Source organism: Elephantulus edwardii, unplaced genomic scaffold (assembly GCF_000299155.1).
Source record: "Elephantulus edwardii isolate Elephantulus edwardi_28Jun2011 unplaced genomic scaffold, EleEdw1.0 scaffold00006, whole genome shotgun sequence".
Classification (NCBI taxonomy): domain Eukaryota; kingdom Metazoa; phylum Chordata; class Mammalia; order Macroscelidea; family Macroscelididae; genus Elephantulus; species Elephantulus edwardii.
The window spans coordinates 23,573,953-23,592,290 of NW_006399756.1; the positions used below are offsets into that span (position 1 = coordinate 23,573,953).

An 18,338-nucleotide genomic window follows, 5' to 3' on the forward strand; every position below is an offset into this window, starting at 1 on the left:
ATTGGACAGTTAAAACAGACATTCGGATGGCGGGGGAAGAAGAACAAACTGGGGAGGAGGGTAGAGAGAATGGTGCAGCAATGAAGGAATGAAAACCCCAAATCCCTGTAAATGTTCATGAAAACTAATAAAATTTAATAATAATAATAATAATAATAATAAAACAAAGTCTGTAAATTTTCATTAAAATTAATAATAATAAAATTTTTTAAAAGGCAAGAATCATATTTTTAGGTTGATTTTGCTGTAAATGTCAATTATGTATGTTAGATCTATTTAATAGACTTGGTAAAGTAACTTTGTAACTTAACCCTGTTAAAAATCTTTTGAAATAGTCTCATTACAGGTATGTCTGATTTCTTTTTCTTGTTTTAAAGGAGATCCTAGAAATGATCATTCTTGTAAAAGTGCAGAAGCCATTTGAAATTATGAATCACCCTAAATAAATAACTAAATTTATGAATTAATAATAATAATTAATAAATTTAAAAAGATGCAATCCAGATTGACTTAAATTTAAAAAAAAATGGTTATCAAATGCATACCCGATAGAGGTTTAAAAACAGAAGAACTTAGAACATCTTCATCACCCTAGTGACATTTCATTCCAAACAGCCGATTGCATTTGTGAATAACAGAGATGACAGTGTCCAAAAAAAATCCATGTGACATTCCTAATTGTGAAATCCTAGGAGTCCAGTGGGCTAAACTAGAAGAGTAAGCACTTAGAAAGCCAGTCTGTCAAAAACAAGTAGTTCCTGCTATGTTCTAGGTACTGTTCTCAGTGCTAGAAGACAACAGAATAGCCAAATAGACAAGTCTCTGTTCTCGGAAACCTCACATTTTGGTTAGCGTGATTAGACACTAACAAATAAGTAATAATCTATCAGACAGGAATAAATCCTGTGGTTAGAAAACAAAAGGATTGTGCTGGAAAGGTGAACCGTTATCAGCTGCCGCCTAATCAGCCCTCATGTTATGAGAACCACACACACAAGATCTAATCCTTGTCTGCTTATAAACCATCCTCACAGTGGCTGCTATTTTGAAAATAGGTACTAAGCCTTTCTTTCTTATTCATCTTAACTTAGAAATTCTCCTGAAACCAGTGTTCTTTCAAGTCAACATGTGAGTTTACTTGGGTGGAGAGGCATTGACTATGAATGAGGGACAAAGGGCTGGTGGTAGAATCCAAGTGTCGTACAGAGGAGGCCATCAAGTGAACAATGACGTTTCAGGGACCACCGTAGTGGTAAGAAAGAAGCTGCACTGCAAATCCCAACGCACACAGTTTGAATGCATCAGCTGCTCCATGAGAGAAAGATGGACAATCTCCCATGTGATCATCTGCCTCTGAAAACCCGCTGGTGGGTCAGTTATGCATTAGTTGCACCTCAACTCTAACAACAACAACAACATGAATAAGCGATCAGGATCTTGCTGTGTCCTGTGCCATCTTTATGATCTTTGACATGCTCGAGCCCGTAGTTGTAGTCACTGTTAATCTTTCACTTTGAGGATCTTCCTCTTTTGTGCTCTGTCCTTCCCAGTAGTGAGTCTCTCCTCAAGGACTGGCTGGCACCTCTTGGTAACTAGCTCAAAGTATGTGAGATAAAGTTTCACTTCCGTGCCTCTAAAGAGCATTGATTACACTTACTCCAAGACAAATGTGTTTGTTCTTTTGGCCTCATGTGTTTATTCAGTACTTGTCCCCAGCACCACATTTCAGAGGCATCCATTCTCCCCCTGTCATTGTTATTCACTATCCGTCTTTCAGGTGCATAGGAAGCATTTGGAAATACTATGACTTGGATCAGGTGCACCTTAGTCTTTAAAGTGACGGTCTTGTGCTTAGTGCTTTAAAGAAGTCCTTTACAACAGATTTACCCCAAAACAACAAGGTTTTGTCACATAAGATAAAGTGCAGTGAGCATTGTATTTAACAAGTCTGGAAAACTGAATAAAGCCTGTGGAAGGATTTACTTCCTTTGAAAACCCACTGGAGGGTCAGCTATGAGGCATTTCCTGTTCCACAAGACCTAACAGTGACAACAATAGCAAGACGTGAAATCTTGACTCACTGAGTCTATTTGACTTCCAAGGCTAGCTCTTCCTATTCAGTTGTAATATCTTGATCATTTTAATCAGTCACGGATCATGAACAAGGTGACTTAGTTGTTTTACCATTATTTCTAGCCTTCCCACGAGCCAGTGTGAACCAGATAATATGCATAACTTTCTTTCTCTTGGATTATTCTGTTTCTACTTGCCTGTTTATTAAAAAATATGATTTGCTTTGTTAGTCCTTCTGCCTTTTTACCCTGGATGGAGATGAGCTTCTGTTTGGTGAACATTGTCTAAAGACCACTAACACTTTAATGAGGAAATGTAAACTTCCCCCCCCCCCTTAAATGCCTCTTATTTTTCTCCTCTGACTTGCTTCTCGTGACATTTGAAGGAGGCACAGAAGCATGGTGTTGAGGTTGAAAGCTCAGGAGTGGCCCCTTCTACGTATGTGGCCTCAAGCAGCTTGGTTATATCTCCAGATAGTCCTTATCTGCAACACATGATTAATATCAGTATCCACTCTGTAAGCATCTGCATTTGAAGAACTTAGATCAGACTGTAAGCACCCAATAAACCTTCATTTTTATGATTTTATCTTTTAATATTCTTAAGAGTAATAGTCTATCCTGCAATGAAATCTTAGTGCAGTTATTATAAAAGGAGGAAGAAGGCTCTTTAACTCCCAAATTCCAGTCTTCAATTCTGTTATTCACATCCTTCCAAAACCTGCAACCACACGTCCTTCAAAAGAGGACACAGTAAATTCAGATACCTTCAGAAAAAAAATAAAACATGATGATGTTCTTAGAGTGTCTTCTCTCATAAGAGAATTGAACCTAAATGATCTTCAGTGTTTTGGATTTGCCTTAAGGATTTATGTTACGCTTAGAGCGAATTTTAGAAAAAGAATAGCAAGAAACATTGAGAAAAAATATATATGCACTAGGAGAGAAATAAGAGAGCCTATCCTATAGGCTAAGCTCTGTGTGACCCTCTGTATCCTAAGCCTTTGTAGAGCAAAATTCATTGAGTTTACAGATTAGTCCATGCGGTTTATGTCATGTGGAGGTATGAGATTATATAGTAGAGGAAATCTAATCACGTTGCTTATTTCTGCCTCTCCTTGTGTACATTTTCCATCCTCTGTATTGATCCCTGCTTTAAGTGTGATAGGAGAGTTGCCATCTCAAAGGGATCATGAGCTCTTGGGAAGCAGGTGTGATGCCTCGAACATGGTTTAACCACCCCTCAGAGCAATTCATCTCAGCTCTGTGCACCTGGTAAACACTTCAATAAAGGCATGCAGAACGAATGCTTAGAAGAGTAGAGCCCCTCAAATGTTCTAGAAGTCACTCTTTAAGACGTGTTTCAAGAAAGAGTAAAGGAAGGATTAAGGATCAAATGCAAAAGCAGGCAAGCTTGATTTAATCACTTGCATAGTTCTTTATCCTGGAATGCTTTTCTTAAACACACACACACACACACACACACACACACACACACACACACACACACACCCCTTGCAAAACTTTCAGCTTCTTCTACCACAGTATAGTGCTGACAGAGGCCTGTTTTTATCTGTGACAAGTCAACCTGTAAACAAAGCATGAAACAATAATGCTTGCTGTAGAGTTTTTTTGGAACACCGGTACAAATTGAGAATTCAAGGCTACTTGTATTGCATCAGATAACTTTGGTGGCTCACTGGTTAAGCACTAAGATTTGACCTGAAAAATCATCGCCAGTTTTTCCTTAAAAAAAAATAAAAACCAAAAACAACCCAAACCCCAAAACAAAACAAAATACTGTGGTGGTCCCCCTGTAGAGATTATAGCTTGAAAAACTCTCTCAGATAATTCTGCTCTGTTCTGTAGGGTCACATCAGCTTTCGAGGGTAATCCGTTGGGGTTTTTGTAAAATTGTACTTTTACTGTGTCTATATATGATACATTTTTTGTAAGGCCCCTGACTTTATTGATTTACAGAACTTTACAAAAACAGTGACTTTAAAAAAAATAGTGACTTTTGTTCCAAAAAGAAGCCCAAATGGCATAAAAATAGGCTGGAGGTGAAAGTTAAAGAGTGAGTGAAGGAACCTAGAACCCTGTAACATCACCATGGAATTGGCCAGGAAACGAGAAGGAAGGGGAATCCATACAGGAGGAGGACTTGAAAACAGTTAAAATGGTAAGGGGAGAAGACTCCTACAAAGCCTCGGAGGTGAGCCGGACAACAGCCAGCTCCCTCAGTCTCCTCTGAGGACAGAAGGGAGGAGCCCACATTCAGCTGCAAACTGGAGCCGGAGGGCTAAGGACAGTGGGCTTCCACACAGCCTCACAAGAAGGCACTGAACCTCTCTGGAAGGTACCCCTAGAATCCTGGGACTGCTGGACATTGACACTGCATATGCCCTTGAACCATTCCCGGAAGAGGTCTTCATCTTCTTTAACCCCAGCAACTGCCCAGGGACGACGTACGGCTTGCCAAAGCCCCTCTCCTCCAGTTTCTTACCCAGGACTTAACTGATTCAGGCCAGGCTCCCCACAGGCTTTGCCCCCCATGGGCTCTGCCACAAAGTCCCTGTGGTTTTGGGATGTTGTCATCTTGATCAGGTTTAATCAGCAGGTTTTTTTTGTAATGTATCCTCTTTCCAGCCCTGTATGATACTTTAAAAAAATTTATTTTATTTTATACTGGTTTACATACAAAATTCATATAGCTCATATGCATTATTTTTTGACACCAGACCATTCCGGCTTCCTTTACCAATCCATCCCTTCACCCATCAAATTGTGCTACCCGATGTTTAAGCAACCTCCCTCCTTGGATCTTCATACATACTCTACAATAATGATCCTACACAGTATTTGTCCTTATGAGACTGAGTTAGTTCACTCAGCATAACACTCCCCAGTCCCTCCCGTGTTAGGTAGTAATTTACAAAATCATTGCTCCTGCGTGCTGCATAGTATTCCATTGTGTGAATGTACCATTATAAAATGTATTACTTCCATTTTTCTTTGTAACGGTATATCACATTTCATATTGCAAATTTTCTCTTTTAAAAATACCATTATTATTTTCTCATTCTTTTTAAAGTCAGGATCCCCATCTTTTCTGTTGTAGTTGTTATCTTGTTTCCCTAAGTTCTCAAAGAGGCCTGATGGTATGATGTTTAACGTGTTGTGTGTGAACTGAAAGGTCAGAGGTTCAAATCCGCCAGTCTCTCCTTAGGAGAAGGATGGACAGTCTCCTTGAAGATCTGAGCACCTGACGGAAGGGCACTGTGGGTCAGAATCAACTTGATGACAGTGATTTGCAAGGCAGGGTAGTGATCTCACTACTTCCCCTTTAAGAATGGGGATATATTTGTAAAATGCTGTAAGAAATATGTTTCCTCACCTTGCTGCATTGCCCCTGGCTGGGATTCCCTGCGCTGCCAGCACCCAGAGAGGCGCTGCACACCACTGTAAAGACCTAGTCAGAGGAGTGGTGGCCAGGCTGGGGCTGGGGCTGCTTCTCCTCACACTGCTCCTCCTCATGCAGATTTATTCAAATAATACAACGGGCCACAATCAAGGAACTGCTCCCAGTATACCTCAGTTGCCACACCACCCAACACCTCCATCAAAGGAAGTGGAAGCCCCTGCAGGGCACAGCCAGCCTCCTTGTAGTTTCCCCCTCCTCTTCTACCCCTACAGTTAAGAGACTCAGGCAGAGCAACACCTCTGCTACTGGTCTTCTCAACTCAATCCAAATGGTGCCTGGAAATTGATTGTGGCAAGGAAAAACCAGAGCTCCATCGAATCTAATGATCCCATGCCTTATTTTATTGACTCATAAAATGTTAAGAATTTCTGATTCCACTGATTTGAAGGACAGGTGAAGAGCTTGACCATATGATGAGTGCCAGTGTCATATGTGTTGGGATTTCACGTAGCAGATGAAGAGAAACAGCATCCACATGTCTGGAGATGATATCTGGACACTTAAAACTATTTTAGAAAAAAAGAAAAAAAGGATAGTGGTATCTAGAAAGAAAGGATGGGGTGTTGAATGGTGATTCACATTTCATTCATTAAATCTATAGGTCCATGAAATGATTGGATAATAGAAATTACTTCCATGGTTCTATTTACATTAGAAGTAACGTTCAGATGATTCTGTGTCTTCTATGTATTGTTTGTTTTTGTTTTTGTTTTAATTAATTAATATATTTTTCATTTCAATGAACATCTACAGAGATTTTGAAATTCCATTCATTCATTGTTGTACTTTTCTCCCTGCCCACCCCACCTCCACCCCCGTTGTATTGTTTTAGCAGTACTAATTTAATGCTCTAGAGAAAGTTTTCCATTGTTATGCTCTCACTGTTTTCTTAGGAACTGAACTCTTCTTTGAGGCTTTGGGTTTGACATTGTGTTTGCTTTGAATGTTGTTGGCATGTGTCAAGGAATGATTCATTGGAATGTACCCTGAATAGAAATTTAATGAGTGTATTTTGCTTATATAAAGTCATATGTTAGACATTTCACATCACCTATTTCCAGTCAACGAAAGCACCAGACTCAGTGGTGGGCTAAACTGACTCCAAAGAGTAGGGAGTGCATTGACCTGAATAAATTAAAAAATACTGCTCTTCTGTTTACACATATGTTTGATATTTTTTACAATTTAAAAATTCATCTGTCTGAAGATCAAACAAATAAAAATTTAGAAATAGAAAAGGCAAACATGTAAAGGAACCAAATGTAACGTAAATCAAGAACATGGGAAATGAATGGGAGTAAATCTTCATTAAATTCATAAACTTTTATACTCTTCATGTTAACCTTTTTAATTTTTTTTTTAAATCAGAATTGTCACATTTGAAACACTTTCTGTACTAATAAATATTTTTAAATTGTTAGAACCTGGTTTAAGGTGGGCTTGATTCTGGAAAGCAAATCTTTTACAACTGCCTAGATGCACTGAAACTTTTTTAAAATAGACACTTCATGAAGTCTTTTGTTTGCATGGTCACGCACTGATTCTTAGATGTTCCAGTTATCTAATATGAACACAGTAGCCTTGAAAACCAAAGTCATTTGTCCCCCATGGTTAGAAACCTTCATATGGAAACAGTCAGACCTGATAAATCTCAAGCTACGTGTGTGTGTGTGTGTGTGTGTGTGTGTGAAAACTCTTTTTTGTTTCATATCTGAATGCTGTACATCTCTTCGTATTCTCTATTGTGTTTGTGTATTTATGTTTTGATTCATAGCAACTTTTCATGTTATGGAATTGATTTGAATTGAACACAAATCATAAAAAAAAACAACAATGGCTGAAAGGAAAAAAAAAAAAGAAGAAAAAAAAATACGTGTTCCATGCTTTAAAAAACCAAAAATTGCATGCTGCTTCTTGTGTACTTTCAAACTGGAACCAACCCATAAATGACTCTCCTCTGGGTTTTCAGAGGCAGTAAATCCCACAGGAGGCGAGTATCCATCCATCTTCATGGAGCTGCTGGATTCAAATTGTTTGGTTTTTTTTACTATATTATTTTTGTGTGCGTGTACCGTCAAATCAGATCTGACTGGTACAGGAAGAGATTGTCCCTCCTTCCCCGGCAGAGCATCTGGTGGATTTGAACCGTTCGCCTCTGGGATTGTAGTTGCAGCTCCTTGCCACTAGGCCACCAGAGCTCCCCTGGATTCAAATTGTTTGACTTTGGGATTGCAGGACATCTTCTTACCATTAGCTTACCAGAATATTGACATTTATGAAATACTATTAAATAAAGAGATACTGAGTTTTACCATATCAGTTCCGATATTAGAAATCTCCATTGCCACACACAGAGATGATCAACCAGCTAACTGGCTTTTTATATTTTTTTAAATATGCAATTTTTGTTTTGTACTGTCTAATCAGAACCAAACCATAGCTGAACCTCCAGTGGGTCTTCCTAGGCAGAGATTGCCCATCTTTCTCCCATGGAGTAGCTGGTGGATTCGAACCACCTACTTTTGTGTTGGCAGTGTAGTTACTTATCATTGAGCCACCAGAGTTTCCTAAATATATATACATAATGAATATACATTATTAGATAATTGTAACCTTTATATTTGTTGCATACATACACACATTGTTTGTGGTGGTGGTGCTAGGTGCCATTAAGTCAAGAACATCTCTTAGTGACCATATGGGCAAAAGAGCTGAATAAACCCTGTCCTGTCCTGTGCCATCCTCACACTTCCTGACACACAAGAGCCCATTGCAGCAGTCACTATGTCAGTCCACTTGGTTGAGGGTCTTCCCATCCCTCTCCATATCACTCTCTCTCTCTCTCCTGTGCATCTCAAGTGCTGAGGAGAATGCAGTACCTCAAATTCATTGTGTAAAGATAACTGGACACTGTTAACTAGGAAGTGGGAGGGTGTAGATGAAATAGATTTCTAAAATGTAGTACCTCCCCGATGATATCTGTCTTCCTACTTGGGGCTCAGTCTGATTGGCTTGTACACTGACCAATCAGAGCAAATGGAAGTTTAGCATTGGGACATGTTTCTTGACCCCTGTGTGCCAGCCCTTAATTTCTGATTGCTGACCTTTGGCTAGATCTAGAACGTCTTTAAGGAAGAGGTCATGGGGTTGAGGGTAGGAAGAATAGCCAGTCAGGGAACTTGGATTACTAGGTTTTGCAAATATTTCGTATTTTCATGCCCGACTTTGCTGCACTGTTGGAGTATTGTGTTGATTGTCAGTTCTGCCCATAACACCTACCTATCCTGCCACCCCAAATGCTTCTGTTTACAACCTCCCAACTTCTCTGTGTAAAAGATGAGCATTTTCCTCCTGTGCTGTTTGCGTGCTTTGAAAGTCCTCTGGAGGGTCGCCTGTGGGTTGGTTCCAACTCTACAGCACATCACAACAACTCTAATCTGGGTTTGTGGAGAACCACTAGTCTATACCAATTGTAAATGTAAAACCCACATCATTGGTGGTGTAGTGTATAGTGTGTGGGGTTGCTACACAAAAGATCTGACTTTAATCTACCAGAAAGATGGACAGTGGCCTCTTGTAAGGAACACTCTGGTGCCTTAGTAGTAAGAAGCTGCACTGAAATCCCAAAGATACTCAGTTCAAATCCACCAACTGTTCTGCAGTAGAAAGATAGACAGTCTCCTCCTGTGCAATTTACTGCTTCTCAAAACACACCGGAGAGTCAGCTATGAGTCAGTTCCGACTCTACGGCACATGGCACGTCTTGCAAAGATTTGCAGCCTCAGAAACCTAGCACAGGGTTGCTTTGGTTCAGAACTGATCCTATGGCAGTGATCATTTTAAAAGTCGAATTATCACAGTTCCATAATTTTTATCCCTCCAGGTCCACTGTCATTATTATCTCAATTACCAAGTTTTGGTTAGGTTTTTGAGCTCTGTAAAATCAAGGAGTCAGAAATGGCACTGAATTAATCAAAGATCCCTTGGGGAATATGAATTGGTGGGCTGGTAATTTTATAATAAAAGAAAATGTCTCGTGAGACCATCTCTGTTAAAGGAAAGTTATAAAGAAATGTAGGCTGGTTATGCCATTCTGTTTTTGTCACATTAGAACTTCAGTTATACATACGGAGTGACATACACACAAGCGTAGAGGGATGATTTCACAGAGAATCCATGAGGTGTCGTTTTTCTTTGCCTTTCTAAAGTATGTTTTCTGAAGGTGAAGATGTTTGTTGGATAACTCAAAGATCACATCAAAGCAGTTAGTAGAGACTCCTCATCACAGCGTCCATTGCCTGCTCCCTACACCTCTAGTTGCCTTTCCAATTATTTCACTATGAAAATGGAGCTCTCATATCATGCATAATGGAGTATAGACTGTTCATCTATCCCTAGGCTAAGTTTATTAATAGAGGAGTATACAATATAAAATATATACTCTATAAAACCAATGAAAAACAGGCCTGAGGGCCGCGGATTAGAAGTCACCCACCTTTCGCTTGGTAGCATCACTTTCTGTCCACTAGGCCAACTGATCTCTCTCTATGTTGGTGTTATTGTTGTTAAGTGCTGTCGAGTCATAGGCAACTCATAGCTTTAGTAGGTAGAAATGAGAACTTTAATCTCTTCCATAAGTGTGAAAAGATGTGGTATAGTGAAAGAGGCATGTGCTTAAGGCCTGTGTACCTGGATTAAAATTCTGGCTGCCTCCCTTATCAGCTATGTGACTTTGAACAGATCACTTAACATCTCTTAACTACATTGATTAAGTAGAGATAATATTCCCTCCCGCTCCCCCCCCCCCCCGCTGTATATGACTTTAATGATGATCTAAGAAGATAATGATTCTGAAATTCAGAATACAGACCTTCATAGAGGAGATGATTAAAACCTCTCTATTCAGTTATTGACTGGTACCTAGATAAAGAGGATAGAATTTACAAGAATGATAAAGAGAATATTAAGGAATATGCCCTTGTCAGTCAGAGTTGCTTAACACTAGAAAACCCCACCAAGCAGGATTCTGAAATGTCATATTTTCTTACTGTTAAATAATAGGAAAAAGCACAATGACTTTTGAAGGGATTGACCTACCATATATTCAGTGACTCATAAAAGTAAGCACAATTTTTAGATCAATCCGGAAAGCTTTCTTTGTCACTGTGATAAAGGAAAACTTTGGAAATGTCAGATCCCACTAACAACACTTTCTTTCTTTGGTCAAATCCAAGAGCCATGCTCATCTCTTAATCTTTTAAGACGAACCACATTCTTTATGCAGTGTGCATGCAATACGGAGCAAGAGAGAGATGGAATTTTCATTTTTACCAATTCGATTTAAATGCAAATGTTAAACACTCATATGATGCTACAGTGTACATAATTAAGCATCATTATATACTGCATGAATCACTCAGAAACCCCAGAGAGTCCTTCCACTCTGTAAAACGTGCATTAAGCTGACAAGCAGCCAAATGACGTATACTTCTTTCCTCATTCATGTGCCTTTTGAATTACAGGTCAACCGATTATGGGACAACCTATGAGAAGCTGAATGATAAGGTTGGCTTGAAGACTATCCTGAGCTATCTGTATGTGTGTCCCACCAACAAGCGGAAGGTAAGAATTGTATCCTCAGCATTGTCGCTTCTTCATGATGTGACTTCTGTCTTGTTGGCTAGTCTCTCTTGCTGCCTACAAATCAATTACAATCAAGTTGAGGTTAATGGTCTACATATGACTTGAGGGGATGGTCAGGTGAGAAGAAAGCCTGACACATCATAATTTTTAGATCATCATCTGTGAACATGGAAGGGCTTAAGGTATGTGGGTCATTACCATTTCTGAGAAGCAGCTACTAGTTGAGTTTTGTTGAGTGGACACTGCTGGCTCACACAAGCTCTGACCAGTCAGATGCAGGAATCAGAGGAACTTTGACAAGACAGCAGAACAAATAGCCTTCCATAAGTTCTCCCCTTCTGCCCCTTGTGCTTGCCTGACATGGAGTAAATACTTTGACTAGAGTTTACGTGAATGCATTTTCCTGGGGCAAGTTGGAACTTTAATTTCAAATGTTTGTTCAGCCTGAGAACAAATAACAAGGTGAAGGCTCTGCATTTGATGGAAGAAGACAGTGCCTTGGAAAGAGTGGAGGAATTGCTCCCTCCTGGGAATGGTCTTAGATGGAAGAAGTTTTGGAGATCACAAGCTTAGACACATCCTAATTTTATATATAACCAAACTAAGGTTCAGAGAACTAAGAAATTGACTTCATTTAGAGAACTAAGAAGTTGACTCTCACTGCAGAGTTTTCGACACAGATGAGATTACGTTCCAGTTGTCTTTATTGGTAGTTAGAACTTTTTACAGCAGATAATGTGGCCTCTGTTAAGATATCTTGTCTTCAGAGGAATTATTTTCTGAGAAGAAAAACATTTGCTTTATGTGAGAATTACCTGCTTATCTCAGGAGGAGTGCGATTCTACATCCATTTCTTCATCTATCTGCTGTCATCCTCAAATTCTAAATTCTGCCTTGAAATTTTAAAGTATAACCTGTGTTACAAGAATTTACAGTGTCCATTTGCTGCCTCTGAAAACTCTCTGGAGGATTAGCTGTGAATCATTTCTGACTCGAAAGCACACAACGTTATCAAGAAATAGGGAGGCACTATTCATGAAGATGTCCTTTTCAGTATTCTCTTTTGGTCATAGCGTCATGATCTAGATTTTCATTCTCATAGTTTACCTTAGTCATGTCATGGTGTAAGTAGGTTGTGTATAATTACCCAGCTGGAAGACATCATCAATTCTAGATGCACATCAAGAACGCAAGGTGACAATATGCCCTGACACTACCCTTGCTGTTTTGGAGTAAAGTTCTGGTAACTTTACCTTGAGAAGGTTCTCCAGATTTTTAAAATGTGTTTAGGACCACTAGACCACCAGTGTCCCCTAATAATTATGTCAGTAAAATATAGTACAAAACTCTGACTCTAAACATTCCAAGGTCTCCAGTAGAATCAACATACCAGTTGAGTATAGACTTTGAAAGTAGTTGACGTGAATGAAAAACCCAGCCCTGCCACTTACTGAGTGTGCAACTAGAGTGATTTATTCTCACTGTGGACAACTTAATTATAGTACCTGCCTCATAAAGGAAGTTGCAAAGATTACATGACACGAAGCACCTCAAGTGATTATCATAGGATTAACCAAAGGCTCAAGCAGTGGTTTCCTCTTCTCTACTTGTATCTTCTTTTCTCTTCTTATTACTCCTGAATGCAATTATTGCAAGTAATAGTTGTGATTTCCCTCTATAAAGAGCGGTGTCTGTGATGATAGGCGTTCCTTAAAGGTGTGTGATCCTAAGGCTGCTAACTTCTTAGTGGCTGTTGAGCATTTGAAATATGAGAAGTGTGACAGAGACACTGGATTTTCAATTTTATTTTCCTTTTCATTAATTTAGACATAAACAGACATGTGTGACTAAGAGTCATTGTGTTGGATGAGGGAGCTCAATAATGCTGACTTCATAATTTAGAGTTGTAGTTTAGACTGTCTTTACCTTACTGACTGCTTACTGGTATACAATCGACTATCATATGCAAATTATTTTCATCTGCTGTATACAGTCCTGTTGATGTGGTCCACAGTGTTTGCACTGCTAACCAAAAAAACAGGCATCTCCAGTGGTTCAGGTACACCAGTGACTCCACAAAAGAAAGAGTGACTGTAATAGTCATATTGTAATAGAAAATTTTTCTCTATTTTATAATAGACAAATCCCTTAACTAAGACTCAACAATCTAAAGTGCTGGATTTACTCTGCCTCTACTTACCAGATGTCCTTACTTGAGCCATTTAAAAATACTGAAACTTATATTCTCCATTTGTACATTGGCACAGCAAAAAACAAAGATGTTTACTACTGGCAGAGATCTTAAGATTGTTCTTATCATTAACTATTACTCTTCTGTCGGCAGGTGTAAGAGAGAAGCATGATAAAATAGTAATATTAATAAGATGGCTTCTATTGAAATAAGTGTAGGCTTTTTTGTAGCCTCATGATAGTATGATGTTGTTCTGGAGACCTAAAGGTTGTTTTCAGAAGCTGGGTTGAAGGTTAGGAGGTTCTGAAGTCTAGCTGTAACTTCCAAGACTGACAGCAGTGCTTAGCTTGAATACAGCAAGAGCCCTGAGGAGAATCCACTCAGTTCAGTTGCTGTGGTCACCGATCATTGAGTACACTTTGCCTGGTGGCGATGCCACACGTGCAGAATAGAACTGCTCCCTGGTATTTTCAGGGTTGTGATCTTTTGAAAGCAGATTGCTGTCCTTGTTTTCTGAGGCCCCGCTGGGTGTATTTGAATAGTCAAGTGCTTATTTGAATAATCAAGTAGTTGAGTGCTTAACCTCTTTGTACCTACCGTGTTAATCAGTCTGTTTAATTAGTGTGTTGTTACCTGGAGGCCTTGAATAAGATCATTTGACCATGGGCAGGTAGCTGGCTGTAGGTAGATCCTTGTGTCTGGGAAATAGAAGTCACTGTCCATGTGGCTAGGAGAACCCCATGTCTCTGGGCCGGCTACCTACACTAGAGCAGAGGCAATCCTAAGTCATTTAAATCACCATGCTTATGGGTAGAACTTAGTCAAGAGATCTTTTCCTCTACAGATAAATGAGGTCAGGGTCACTTTCTCAGAAGCTGATCGATTTAAGAAACATTGGAGGATGATGAAGGTCTTTACAATGGTGCAAAAATCAATAAAGTTGACATCGCAGTATATTTGTATACAGTTTTTCTACTTATGAGATCAATTTGTCACCATGAAATACATACCACACCACCCTCCTCGAAGGAGATACACTTGAACCAAAGAGATAAGACCTGTACACCATGTTCAGGTGTGAGTATATTTCGCCAAACAATAAAATGTTCTATAAGAAAAAAGGAGCTGCAGAAAAAGAAATAGGCTCTGTTAATTATGCAGGACAAAGGCACACATGTTCGCTCCAATTCTCTCAGGACTCCGGCTATCCTCCAGTGAAAAGGGCAGGCTCCTTGAAAGCGATGTATTAATTCTTTCCAGTCTCTGGGGTGCTCTCTTGCAAGTTAACGTCTGTTGTATCAAATACTCCCCTCTGCTTCTCACATCAGCGGGAGCCACTGGAATAAAACTGACAACGTCAGGGCAGCTGTCTTGAGTTCCGCGGAAACCCGTCTGCGCCTTTCCCCATCGCGTAGCTATTTTTAGCTGCGTGTGAGGACAAGTGTAGTCCTTCAGTCAACATGTAGCCAACAGCGGGCATCATGCCCTGACTTTGCAGGCAGCTTGTTAGGAGCATCGCCGGGATCAGAATCCAGAACAAAGCGAGCTATTATTTACAGTTGAGATTGATGCCTGTCTGCTGGCGGATGCTCCTCTAGCTGCTGTAAATTACAACGGTTTTCCTCGGACCCGTCTGTTACGGAAAAGACTGTAATCTCATCATACGTAAGTCTGGGAAATCTTCAACAGCCATGACACACAGAAGGTTGGCTCCCAGGTAGATCTTAGCTCGTTCACACTCCTCCTTTTAGAATGAATCATAGGCCTGGGCTCTGATATATGTGACGGACCCAAGGGGACAAGGCTGAGAGGGACTCAGTACCTATGGAGAGGCAATCCTGCCACCAGGTCTTCCGGGGAGAACATTCCCACCGGTCCCTGCTCATGATAAATCCCAAGACTTGAGGGTGTCAGCTATGGTTTATTAACTCCGTACGTCTAGTCTGCTATGAGAAGAGACGATGTAACCTCTACCTACCAGGAACAGCTAGAATGGACAAACAGATGGATGGAAGCAATGCAGATGTAACAACGAAGACAAAATCAATGCAGGACCCCTTCTTAAGTCTACACTGAATTTATTTACGTTTTGCTAAAATAAAAAGAAAGAAACCTCTTTACGCTTTGCTTCCATCTGTCAGCAATACCTTTCTCACATCACCTTCAAGAAAATGGAGCCGTTCTCCCAGCCTGCAGTGTAGTATAACATATTCGAAAATTAAAGAAGTGGAGTGCTTTGAGGGGAGAAAGAGAAAACTGTCTCTATGTGTCTGTATGTGTGACTCAGGGCAGCTAGTTCATTTCATCCCAGCGTTCTTAGGTTCTGCACACACCACATTCTCAGCCAACAGGAAACCCAGAGAGCGTTTCTTCTATTCCCCGTGGCCCCTCCAGACCTCAGTTCTCTCTCATTTCTGTGTTATCACTGCTTAATTAATAATATTCCTGCTGAGAGAGTCTTCCAAGACTTTCATCCTATAAATAGGACTCTGGCTCCTCCGAACACATTGATCATTCCTGTGGGTCTCCTGGTACATGCCAACATTAAACACTGTTTGCATTTTCTCCAGATGTTTAGGCTTTAATTACCATACTGTATATGACACTTGCTAAACAAGGATTTGATTATTGAGGCCTCACTTCTTTTCTTTCTGCCCAAACCACATGTAATTCCTCCTGGTCAGACCCATGTGCGTGACTTCAGGTCAAGGGAAGGTTGTAGTTGAGAAAGCCTACCAACTTCTCTGAGGAAAATATATTGAATCAATGAATCATAACAAACATATATTAGCAATAGTCAGATTCCACTGTTTAATTTAATAGGCAAGGGAACAGAATCCTGGTGAGTTCAGGGGTTGCCTGAGGTTATATGCAAGGAGTACAAGAAAAGCTGGGATCATTAAGACTTTAAAATAGCCTTCAAATGCCACCTGTCCAATAAAATATCATCAGTTCCCCTAATGAGATTTTCTCATTCTCTCTCATCTCCAGGACATCTGCTTCACTTTTAAGCACTTTTCCGTCAATTTGAATTCTAGGTGTTAGAGGATGTTCCTGGGTGCTGCTACAGATAGTTAATGCGCTTGGCCGCCAATGCAAACGTTGGAGTTTTGAGTCCATCCTAAGGCATTATGGAAGAAGTGTTTGGTGAACTGCTTAGGGAAAACAGAGTTTGAAAACTGTGAGATACACTTCTACTTTACAACACATGGGTTCACCATGTTGGAATCAGCTCACCAGCAACCATGTCTCATGTCAACTCCTAAGTAGGACAGAGTGCCTTGAACAGGCTTACAGTCCTTGGCATTCCTGATAGAGGATCGTAGTGTACAGTAGAGGTGTGACATAGGACTGAGGATTGAAATGAAACTTGGGCTGAGTGTTACACTCAAAGACAGGAACCTGAGAAGAAAGTGCCCCCTGAAACCAGCTCTGATTTATTTCTTTTCCCTAATTATAAAACTCATTTTGGAGTACCAAAAGAATACAAACAAGTGGGTCTGGGGTCAAGTGTCACCAGGGTGGTCGTAAGAGGCTGCTGACACTTGGGCTCACATGTTTTGGACACGTTGTCAGGAGGGCTCAGTCCTCAGAAATAAAACCCATCCCGCCGGGGAAGTTGAAGGGTCAGAGAAAGAGAGCAAGGCTCCTGCAAAATGGATTGACACCGTGACTGTAGCAGTAGGCTCAAGCGTGTCAGAGACCATGAGGACAGAGCAGGCTAGGGAATTGTTGTTTGCCTTCAAGTCGAGCATGACTCATAGCAACCCTTTGAACAAAGACCTGAAGCCCCTCTACAACTATCGACATTTACCGAAGTTCATAGAGTTTCCGGAGGCATGCTGTTCAGGAAGTGGATGCCACTCTTAGGGAGAAGTTCTTTTAGTCATTGGGGCCCTAGGAGATGTAGTGACTCACAGCACAGAAGAACAACTGCTATGAAATGAATTTTTTAGAGAAAAAAAAAGATAATAAAAATAATAATTCTTGTAGGGTTTAGTCATTTCTAGGCCATTATGGATAATTTTTCCTTTTTTTTTTGTCTTGCCTGAAAGAACATGATTAATATTTAAAGTGCCAGGACCTTCATCACAGGCCGCATCATGTGGCAGGGCCAAGGGGAACCATTGTATTGTATAATACATCAAACGGGGTGCATGACATTTCCCTTGGTGCACACACAACACTTGCTCATCCCACCCTGGCTCTTTTATCTGTTCCTTTGTGTACAAGATCATCCATTTGCCTCTAATCTCATGTGTGATTCATTCACAAAGGAGTTCAATGCTTGAATTCAGAGGGATAGAGGAAGTGGTGATTTCCAAAGTTCAGTTAAAGTGACTGGTTAATGAGTAAATGCCTCTTCCCTACACTTAACCTGGGTGGGACACAGTGGTTTACGGGGCAGATCATCTGCTCTGACCTGTCCTCATCTGAGTGTTTCTCCTTCATCAGTCCATTGAGTATGATTCATTTATGTTCCTGATTGTTTATCAAAAGGGCCTACTACATTTGTTTTCTCAGGGTGTTTTCCCAACAGCTGTGTAAGTCTCCAATTCTCAAACAACCTAAATAATAATTGTAGCATGTGGTGTCTCTACCAAGGGAAGAGTGTCAAGAGCTATGTCCGCTAGACAGCTTCCTCTTTGCCCCAGGATGGGGGTTCTCTCTGGAACTCCTGAGCTCTTAATGTCATAGTTGGGGAAAACAAAGAGACAGACAAAATATCCAGCTAGGCCATTCTTCCTTCCTCAGGCTGAATTGTCCATAATGTTGTTATAAGTCCAGGGGCATCTCTATGCCCTTACACAGCTTTGAATAAAGCAAAGAACCCAAGATAATGTCTATAGTCCAGTCATGATGTGGCAGGTACTGAGGCTCAATGTCAAGAAGACAAAAATTCTCACCACTGGACCAATCGGTAGCATCAGGATGGATGGTGAAGAGA

The 18,338-nt window shown here is 40.3% G+C and overlaps 1 protein-coding gene across 4 annotated transcripts in view; it reads left to right on the plus strand.

The window, feature by feature from the left end:
• The window catches only part of SORCS1 (sortilin-related VPS10 domain containing receptor 1), a 675,554-nt gene that overhangs the window by 368,541 nt on the left and 288,675 nt on the right, over positions 1–18,338 (plus strand). For all 4 annotated transcript variants that reach the window (XM_006879951.1, XM_006879950.1, XM_006879949.1 and 1 more), the window contains exon 3: positions 11,079–11,178. In XM_006879951.1, the coding sequence (XP_006880013.1) occupies positions 11,079–11,178 (100 nt within the window). The remainder of the gene's footprint in view (positions 1–11,078; positions 11,179–18,338) is intronic.